This window comes from Coffea eugenioides, chromosome 7 (assembly GCF_003713205.1).
Source record: "Coffea eugenioides isolate CCC68of chromosome 7, Ceug_1.0, whole genome shotgun sequence".
Classification (NCBI taxonomy): Eukaryota; Viridiplantae; Streptophyta; class Magnoliopsida; order Gentianales; family Rubiaceae; genus Coffea; species Coffea eugenioides.
The window spans coordinates 6,220,850-6,231,846 of record NC_040041.1 but is presented as its reverse complement, the minus strand read 5'-3'; the positions used below and the strand labels follow the sequence as shown (position 1 = coordinate 6,231,846).

The 10,997-nt window shown below is 33.4% G+C and overlaps 1 protein-coding gene across 1 annotated transcript; it reads right to left on the bottom strand.

The window, feature by feature from the left end:
• Positions 1-579: 579 nt before the first annotated feature.
• Positions 580-3,501, bottom strand: LOC113776751 (protein UPSTREAM OF FLC). The gene is made up of 5 exons (XM_027321814.1): positions 3,312-3,501; positions 3,117-3,186; positions 2,765-2,880; positions 1,648-2,566; positions 580-697 (listed from the first exon to the last, which is right to left on the bottom strand). The coding sequence occupies exons 1-5, from the start codon at positions 3,499-3,501 to the stop codon at positions 580-582; spliced, it is 1,413 nt and encodes a 470-aa protein (XP_027177615.1).
• Positions 3,502-10,997: the final 7,496 nt, after the last annotated feature.

The window sequence follows — 10,997 nt, the reverse complement described above, 5'->3', positions numbered from 1 at the left end:
TTGAAAGACTGAGAATTGATAAACTTTTAATCACCGAACTACGTTTGATTATCAACAACGAGACTATTTGGATTGCAATTTTTGTGCAAATTTTTTGTGGAGTTTCTAGAGAATATTTCTTCAACACATTTTTTAACTTCAACATATTTTTTTTAAATTACCTTTTATCTCATATTTTATGATACTACATCTCAAAAAAAGAAAAAAGATTGCTGTTCTGCAAAAACTCTGAAAAAAATAAAAAAAAGAAAGTTTTTCCATCCAAAGTGATGTCTGGGCATGGTAGCTTCAAAGTTCAAACAGGTAAAGTCTGCAAGAGAGGTTAAACTTCCCCTCTTGACCCTTGACTTTGTACCATTAATCATGAAAGGTTTCAATTTACTTGTTAAATCACTCAACAAAGACAAAGGAGCCCATATGATTTCAGTAGCTAAAGCACTAGACAGAATGACCAATTATCTTGACAACATCCTAATTGATTTCTCACTTTTTTCAACTTTTTACCATCCCCCCTCTTATCATCAGCAGCTAAGATCATCATTATTATTGATTTCCCACAACTACTCTTCTGCTGAATGGTCATTTCTTGGCCTGTTTAGAAGAAGACCTTTTTCTTGGGATGCATTTCCCTTTCAAAGCTTTCTCTCTTCTCTCTTCCTCGGTTGCTTCTGCCTCCTCTGTAGCTAATTTCGAGCTCCTGCACAACAATTACAATACAAGTGAATTTAATAATAATAATATGCTACTTAAAACTTCATCAGATTGCATGTACGAGTGAGTTGAATTTCTTGAATGTTTTTTTCCAATCGAGCAAGTTATTACCAAGAGGGTAACAAGCTGGTTCATTATAAGTAATTTTTTTTTTTTGTCAACAACGATACATTTATACAACCTACTCTATCCTAATCTAATCTAGGGGGAGGGAGCCAATCTAATTAGGGGGAGGGGAGCCAAGGAGGCTGGTTCATCATAAGTTATTGACTATGACTATGGGTACTCACTGACGAAAACGACCACCTTGGTTACAGAGGTCTGTTGTGCTCTGTAAGCTAATCAGTCCTCGAGTTGACAAACATTAGTCAACCGGATGACATCATTGTCTTTTAGTAAAAGTTAATTTCTTCATATTTAAACAAAAATAGATCATCTAAAATTAGGAAAAAAATTACAAAAAAAAAAAAGATCATTCATTAGATAGTAGTCTGAAGTGGAAATCTGTCAATTAATTCAAGAAAATTACACAAGAAGAGAAGGCTCCAAACTAAAATACTCTAATTAATTTCATCTAGAGTACTAAAATTTTAACACTTACAAGGTTCTCATTTTAATTTTCTTCCCAACCTAAACCAAAAAGAAGGTTCTCTAATTTACATCTAGACTAATAAAATTTTATAAGGTTCTAACTTTAACTTTCTTCCCTACCTAGTTATCAAAAAAATTTTTTTTTCTTCCCTACCTTAAAAACGGAGAAAGAAAAAAGAAGGTTCTAATTAAGACATGATTAGTTTCGTTTAACTTTGGAAAATAAATTCAATCCATTATCATATTGTTATTATTATTTTATGTTTATGGCTTTGAAAAAATTTGACTAATTATGAGGCCAAAGAACCAAAAAACAAGCTTTAGGACTATAGTCCATAGACTAACCTTTCCTCATTATAGGAAGATGATTTCTTCAAGCTTGAGGGTTCAACCTGAGCCCTGTCATCGGTAGCCATTGATTCAACAATGCTCCCACTGAAATACTCTTTCTCCTCAGCCTGCAAATTCCCAAACCTCGGATTCTCAGACATGTACTTTATCTCATCCTCCTCCTCCATAGCCGCCGCCGCCTTATACCCCGCCGCAGCACTTTTGCACAACACCCCTTTATGCAGATCACTACAGTTACTCCTCCTAGCCCCAGCAGGGGTCGCCGCCGTAGTAGTTGTCGCCGGTGGTGGTTGTTGCTGCTGCTTCAAATCAGGCACATTTTTGCCATTAGTAGTGCCCCTAAAAGAGAGCGACCCCCCGCATGCAATGAGCTGAAAAAGCATGGAGTTCCGGCTCAGTAACGGCTCATTTCCAACCGGGTCGCCGTCCTCGAACCTCTTGGACGTGTTGCTGGTCTCGTTCATGGCTTTGTCCGAAAGACTCGACGACGTCGTCGACGGTGGAGATTCATTTTCTAAAATGAATTCAGACCTAGGGTTTTTCATAGTTTCTTGAGATTCTTGCTTTTGCTTCTTTTGTTCTTGTTTTTGTGGTCGTTGATGTCGGTGGTGAATTTCGTCGGTGGAGACGCCGCGGGAGCATCGAGAATACTGAGGTGTAGTTGAGGTGGTATAGCAGCTAATCTTTTCTTCATATTCTTCTTCATGATCCAACTCTTCTTCTTCTACTTGACCAGCTTCATTTTGATCATTATCCTCGTATTCATTGTTGTGATGATGAACATGGCCTAGTGATCTGCGTTTTGGATGGCAGTTCGTGATTTCTACAACTCCCGGCCTTTGTTGCACGTTCCCAAGAGGAAGTTGCTGATTCTGTTGTGTGCTACTGCCAACTCGAAGTTGTTGAAATTTTTCTGATGAAGAGAGTAACCAGGTTCATTGGAAACATACACAAAATTAAACTGATTATATAGTGTAAACTAATCCATTCATGATAAAAAATAAAAAAAAATTAAAAAGGGGACAAACATATATAGAAAAGATTAATAAAAAGAAAAAAAATGTTAAGTGTGGTTAAGCAAAAAAAGTTAAAAGTCAGGTAATTAACTCACCTGTGCAACCATCACTGACTATTTCGGACCCTTTGAGTACATATTCTGCTCCTTCTGATGGATAGATGATATCATTCTCCGCCAAGTCATTCCACACATAACCATTTTTGTAGCTCCTATGAGAAATAATTCCCACATATTAATTTCTTTTTTTGGGTTGCAAAGTTAAGAGCACAAGGTACAAATAAATACTACATAAAGCACTGGAATCTTTTTTAAGTGCATACTGTATTCAGAACTTGTAAATGGTTAATGTGCAAAAGTGCCCAATTAGATCATAAATAGTTAAAATCACTATTCAAGATTATGAATCTTAGGCCTACTGAAAATTCGGGAAAGAGGAATTAAGTACCTTTTGCAAGACCAAGAATACAACGAGGGCATGGCTTTGCCTCTAAGAACTGTGAGCCGATCAATGACATCTACACATTATTTAACAAGTTAGTAAAAAGAAGTTCCAAATACCAAAAGGGCTTCCCTATGAAACCGCAAGAATCAAGTTGCAGCTGTATATATCGCCGATCAAGAACAGATTGTGGATTATTACCTTTCAGGCGAAGTTGTTGATTAGCAAGATGAGTAACTTCCAAATAATGAGGGTGCTCAAGCTGGCCATTTCTGGTGAGGTAATAAACAACTTGAACTTTTTTGAAAGCAGGTCTTATCAACCTGGACTGTGTGCATATCTTCACCCTTTCAGGACTCATGTCTCTGCTTCTTCTTCCTCGAACCTCCATTTTTCTCACTTACAGTTTCTGATCTTTCTCGTTTTTCCCTTATCCCCTCCTTTTTTCTGTTCTTGAATACGAGTACTTAACTAACCCGGGCTACCCCCATTTATGATTGACCTCTCATCACACGACCAAAAAGAAGAAACGCAGAAAGGGACAAAGAAAGTAACAAGGCCTCGAACGGTGCACTAATGTATAGAAACAGAGAAAACTCTCCATTCGGATTATCGATTAAGGGGCATACTATCTACTACTACTACTTGGTTATATTTAGAGCTGTTAAACGAACCGAGCTGTTCGGTAGCTCGGTTCGTTTCGGTTCGTTCGTGTTCGTGAAAGGCTCGTTCGAAATTTTAAACGAACCAAGTTCGAACGAATTTTTTTGTTCGATTAATAATCGAGCGAACACGAGCATGTTCGCGAGTTTTAACGAACATTCGCGAACATGCTAAACGAACGTTCGCGAACACGAACATGTTCGCGAGTTTTAACGAACGTCCGCGAACATAGACATAATTATCATTTAACAAATTTTAGGGTTAATTTTATGGCTGGACTTTTATATTTAGAGGGCAAATTTCTTTGTTTTATTTGTTGTTTTTATGTTAATGTTAGTTATATAGTTAATGAATAATAGAATTTAGTCACTTAGTGCTTTAATTATTTTTTAGAATGATTAATAATTTGCATGGCATATTTAAGGCATAAAATAATTTGGATTCGAGCATTTCGAACATGTTCGCGAACGGCTCGTTTATGTTAAACGAGCCGAACTCGAACTCGAACTCGAACACGAATTTTACTTAACGAACCGAACACGAACACAGGTTTGGAGTTCGAAAATTAACGAACGAACACGAACGTTGTTCGAACTGCTTAACGAACAGAGCTCAAACATGAGATACTCGGTTCGATTCGGTTCGTTTACAGCTCTAGTTATATTAGGCTATCAGACGGATAGAAAAAGGGGTTAATTTCAGAAACCTCCCTAAGGTTCCTGACAATTTCACTGAGCTCTCTTGAAGTTTAAAAAATTATACATACCTTCCTTATTATTTAAAATGATAATTTTACCCTTAAATATTTTAATAAAATTCCCTTATTTGATATGCTTATATTTAGAATGAGTTTTAAAATTATTTTTTCATTCTTTTTCCTTCTTATTCCTTTTTTTTAAAAAAAAATTTCACAAATAAAATTGTAGAATTACCACTATTGCTTCTAATTTCTTTTGTAACTAAATGTCAAACTAGTGATTTTTTGACGAGTTAATTTTATATTTAATCCAATATTTTTGCTGATCTTTGTTTTCTATTTTATGGTACTAAAATTAACAATAAATAAAAAAAGACCCAAAATCACTACCAAATTATGATAATCGTAAAAAAACTAGATAATCTTAAAATTGTGTACAAAAATAAATTAAAAACTCATTATACAATGATATTTTTGGGTATTTATTTAAAAAATTGACCAAGCTAATATTATTTTAAGATTTTGTTACTAAAACTATCAAATTAAGAGAGGTAAGTTTAATTTTTTAAACTTTAGGGGAGCTCAGTGAAATTATCAAAAACTTTAGGGGAGGTTTCTCAAATTACCCTAGAAAATGAATAAAAATGTGAGGTCCATGGCATTGCGAGTAGTGATATTTTTCTTACCGTTTTGGTATCGTCTGGATGTGGATTAATTCCTTAGTCCTTTATGATGAATTTAACGAGTTCTTTCTGAAATCAGGTAAGTATCGTATTTGGAAAAACATTTTAGATTAAATTATTAAAGTATTTTTTGGATATGATATATGTTATGTAAATATATAATTGAAAAGATAAAGGTGAATCGATCGACGACTCTGGAGGCATGTGGTGACTAAAAGCAATTTAATCCAAACTTTTTTATTACGAAAAAACAAAGATAATTGGAAATCATTTCTAGACGCATTCAAACAAAAATTTCAAATAAAATGCTGCTATTTTGCTATTGAAACAAATGTAACTTATTATTGCATTCTGGTCATCGTAAAGTTTATATTTTATCTTTATGTTTTCGGACACTGTTCAGCTGAGCTAGAAGTCTAGAACCAAAAGAAATTAAACATTGAAGATGAGATAGGAGATTAAATAACAGAAAATGTGCATGAAAATCAATACCCTAAAACAAAAATCGCTCTACTATAAAACATACTGGACAATAGCTGTTACCACTATTCGAATTAAAATCAAGTCCACCGGTAATTGGCTTTTTATGTAATTGATGGAGACTAGAGTACACCTTTTGGTCTTCTTTGAACAAAAAAAAAAACCTGCTTGTAGTAACTTCTCTTTCAAACTTAAATCCAACAGCAGTAAGTATAGTAACTGCTGGATGGACCTTTGGTTGGTGGATCTGGTGTTGAACTGTATTGGAACATGGCATGAATCAGATGTCTTTGGAACCAATTTTAGGACAAAAACGTTTTCCCCTCTGAAGTCTGAGAAGTTAAAGCGTTTTACTGCCATTAATTCCACTGGCATTGCTTTTCTGAGATATTTCTCGATCGTCTTCAACTCTGCATGTCGGATTGAAAGTATAATACTGCAGAGGCCAGACTTCCAAAAATAGTACAAATTTTGGGGTTTTGTTTTGTTTCACGTTACCTTTATGCCAGAGGGGTCAGCAGCCACCGGAGAAAACCGCAACTGAAATATCAAAGTCAATGGAGAGAAAAAGCAAGGGATAATTGCAGAAACCTCCCTTGAGGGAGGAAATTGGACCTATTACTAACAATAAATTGTATGATTTTACTTTTATACCCTAACTAATTACAAAAACTTAATGAACGAATTTTAGAAAAGAAAATTCATTTTTTGTTAACAAATTGAATGACTAATTAAACTAGATTACCTGTAAGTTTTAGTATCATTAGCCATTATAAGCAAAAGTTAAAAATAATGTCAATTGAGGGGACAAAACGACGTACATGTTTCCATATTATGATCTTCAAATCAATCAATTTAAGTCTAATTTTCTACAACTGCACAAAAAAAGGCAGGTAAGCAATTCTGGAGGTTCTACTAAAGTAAGTATAAAAAAAATTTGCACAAATGTATCTATTCAAATCATTTCTATTTCAAAATCTCCTCTAATTCAGCCCACTACTACTTTTCAAATTGCTACATCTCTTTCCAACAATACAGTTATAACTCTGTAATCTGGAAATATCAGCAGCACCAGTTTTAGTACGTGGTTCTAATGCATTTATTGTAGTTTTCAATTATTAAAGATAACTTTATCTTATTAGTATGCACTTTGAATTACTTGTAACTAGACTTATCTCATATTCAGTAAAGTTTGATGTTAATTAGTTGATTGTTCAATGATATACATATATATATATATATTGTATATGATTAGTTCTGACAATATAAGCAGTTGTGTTATCTCCACAAATAGTTATTCACATTACTAATAGAGAGTTTTAAAAGTGACGTGTATTCTTTATAAATTTTGCTGCAAGAATCTGGATATATAGTCATTTAACAAGTCGTTAGTAATATCTCTTGAATTTTACTAATTCTTAATAGCTTTTTATAATTTGTCATTCCTCTATTAATATAATTTGGCAAGCAATATGAAGGGCAAATCTGGTACAAATTTCTCATCTCACTCCTTAAAAAAAAATTTTAATGGTAACTTTTCTGGCATGGACTGAATCTACAACACAATCCTTAAGTTTAAGGGTGGTAAGTTCTATTTTCTAAACCATGAGGGAGGGAGTGTTAGTGTCAGAAACCTCAGGGAGGTTTATGCAATTTTCCCAAAAAACAATAGCAAAACCCAAAATAATGGTTAGCAATAATTCACAGCAATTATCTGCCTCCCCAGCTTTATCTGCTCTGACTAGAAGATAACTACCTTGCCATCATCATTAGCCCTAAATAATTAGGACTAAAATAATGAGAGAAACAAGTGTGGAAATTAGTACAGTAATTAAAATGTATTTGGTTGTGGTTGCAGACAGTGTGTTATAAACATGAGTCGTATTGGATTCTTTTCAGTTGGATCAGGTCTAGTGATTAACAAAACCTTTTTTTTTTTTGTCAAAACCATTTGGATTGTGAGTTTTAGGGGAAAAAATTGCAAATATTCACTTGATATAATTTTCAATTGCATTTTCATCTTACATATATTAAATTGTTATAGTATATTTATCTACAAAAATTCTAAAAAATTACAATCTAAACAGGACATAATTCTTTTGGATTGAAAATAATTTTGAAAAATTGTTTTTATCTACTTGTAACATATTGATGATTGGATGTGCATGAAATAAAAGTACACTAGTATTAAAATTATAACATGTTTTGAAAATGTTCAAAAGTAATTTTCCGCATAATTCCTTTCCAAACAGTTTGGAACTTATTCTAGGTTGTCGCTCACACGCACTCATATCACGAAACCTTAATTGAACAGAATGAAAAGCAGAAACCCTTTTTTCCCTCCATCTTTTGAGAGATAAGTGATGCAGGAACCACCAAAATTGATACTATAACCAATTGATTCTCTATGTAGAGACAACAGCAAATAAAAAGAGAAGATTGATGGCATTGTGATATAAAATTGTTTGGTCCCATCTTGAATGACCTTTGCAACTTTTTTTTTCCTACTTTTTTAAGCTCTATCAAAATCAAAAGTTTTTTTTTTTTCTTTTGAGCTCAACTTCATATGTTTAAACCGTGAAAGTAAGTAACTTTTTTTTTTAAGAAAAAGTAACAGTAACCTCATTTGAGAACCCTGAACTATTCACAAGGCAACCTTGAATATGGTAAGTTCCTACTTCGTTTGGTTTTAATGCCATACCACAGACAAGATTTCTTCAAAAGCAAACTCCAACTACGCAGAAGGAAAGGAACTCCACATCGAGGGTTGATGTCTTAATTAATCCAACTGCAAAAGGTTTTATCTCATGATTATTGGATTCTCTTACAAGAATAAATACACATACACTTTTGTATAAATATATGTACATACATATATTGCACAGCACATATTATTCTGTGATCAACTAAACAATGAGTAAAATTCTCACGATTTTACAAGAAGTCAAAGTGTTCTTCACCCTTACACAATTGCACTCGATCCAAATTCATGGCAAAGACAACAAAACAAATATAAATCATGCATCGACAGGAACGAAACGCGTGCACAGTAATGCCCATTGCCACCAGTTTTGCGGACCAGATGGATCCGTGGTGAAGGAGCCAAAAGGGGTAAAACTGAGCAAGAATTGCAGCTGGCCATCCAGAGCACTACTTTTTAAAGAAGAAAAGCTAACTAGGTAGCGTAAGAAAATACCTCAAGAAATTAATTCTGATGGATGGATGCGATGGATTATACCAGTTGCAAGAGTCAATTTGATTGGAGGAATCAGGGCTTAGGTAGGCTCACTGTTTCACAAACAAGTGAAGACATAGCCAGGATGGATGTGACCCAAAACTGTGTATTGCAGATAGAGACGACTATTGGGACCAATTTTGGTTAAAAATGGTGCAGTGGTACAGTGCTAGGCACTGCAGTAATGAGGCTATCCTTAGCTCCACAAGGTCAAATGTAGTGCAAGATTTCGCTGGTTCTTGCAGTTTCAATTCATTATGCATCCATTATTACTCGTTAACAGAAGATATAGATGGAATGATATTAGTGGACCAGCACGTTTCAATTCTAAGTCAAATGCAGTCTGGACCACTGTAAGGGAAAGCAACATGTAATCCAATTCTTAAGAGAATGCAAGGGCAAAATTAATTTTTTGTTCTCAATACTATAGTGTACTCGAGATGTGATGCAGCTCGATTAATATAATTTTTAATTTGTTCGAACTTAATTAAGTTCGATGGAGTATAGTCTAATCGAACTCAATTAACAAAGTTTAGGTAATTTGTATTAATAATTCATATTTTTTTTAAAATAGGGGATTCCATCATGCCTCACACTAGTAAACATATAAATAAAGGTATGTCTATTAGCAGTTTGATTACATTCGATAAACTTTTGAGTCTCGCGTATCTATTTAAGTTACTTGCACTTGGATAACGCAAACTCCACTTCGAATTTTGACTGAGCAAGCTTGTTGATAAGTCAATTGAATTTGATCCGTTCACATATTAAGAGCAGGCTAATTAATAAGGATACGGTCACTGTAGTATCTATTTCAGAAATTGCTGCATTTCACCGTAATATCTTAAATCAAGAAGTAAAAGCTAAAATTTTTCTTTGTTGAAATCAATGATGAGAGAAATATTCATCTCAAAAATTAAGAGATGATTCAAACAAATCTTCATATTTTACTGATTCTTCAACTTGAACGTGTTCCCAAGTCTCTGGCATGGGGTTTTTATTCAATTGGGTTCTTTCTCTGACCCAACAACTAGATGGGCTAAGATCGTCCGTGATTGGCACATCTGGTTTCTTTCATAAAAGTAATAATGGGGTCAGTGATTGGATTAGGCTCTAGGAGCGCGAATTGGTTCTTTGGGCCTAATTTGTTGATCTGTTCAAGACACATAAACCACATATAAGACCCAAGTCTTGAATCTAATTGATTACTTCAACACCCAAACCCAGCTACTATTTCAAATTAGGCCCATTGGCCAAATCTTAAACAATTAAAAAGAAAAACAAAATATATTAATTTAAGATAAACCCAATCTAACAACATTTCTAAGAAGTAAACAGAAAAAATATTATGATTAAAGTAAAAAATAAATAATTGTTTATAAAACTAGAACAATATCGTGAATGAATAAACAAGGGGTTAAATTGGGGAAAGGAATAAAAGGTTTGAAGTAGAAAACAGGTACGCCTTAGGTTAACAAAAAAAAAAAAAACTTTAGTACCATATTTAACAATTATATGTCATACATGTTGACCTTTATACTCCCTTTTATCTAGTACGTATGTTCTTATTAAGTAGAATTTTGGTGATTTTACTAATATCTCTTAATACGTTAAGAAAAACTATTATCTCTTAAATCATTTGCCAATTGGCATTAATTCCTGACCTTTAATCTTTTTCTTATTGTAATGAGGGAGAACCTTAAATTATCTCATAATCAATGTTTGCTTCAACGGTCAACAGAGAGAATAAAACTTGACCATTTTTTTTATTATTTCCGTAACTAAAATCCAAAATTTAAATTGCTTCTAAATTAATATATGAGACATCTCAATTTTTATTGAAAGTTTATGCATTTACAATTGAAAAATAATCACTTAATAATTATCAGTCCTTAAAGAATATTACTCCCTTCGTCCCACTTTGATTGACTTATTTTCAATTTTCATCTATCCTAAATTATAGTCCACTTTTCAATTGAAAAGTATCACTGTAGCTGGATAGAGTATTATTTGAAATATTATTTGGAATAATTACTGTAGCACTTTTTGTGATGTGATATATGTGAGATAAAAAGTAGTTGAAAATATAAAAAGATGGGATTGAGAAATGTGTTTATGATACAAGCGAA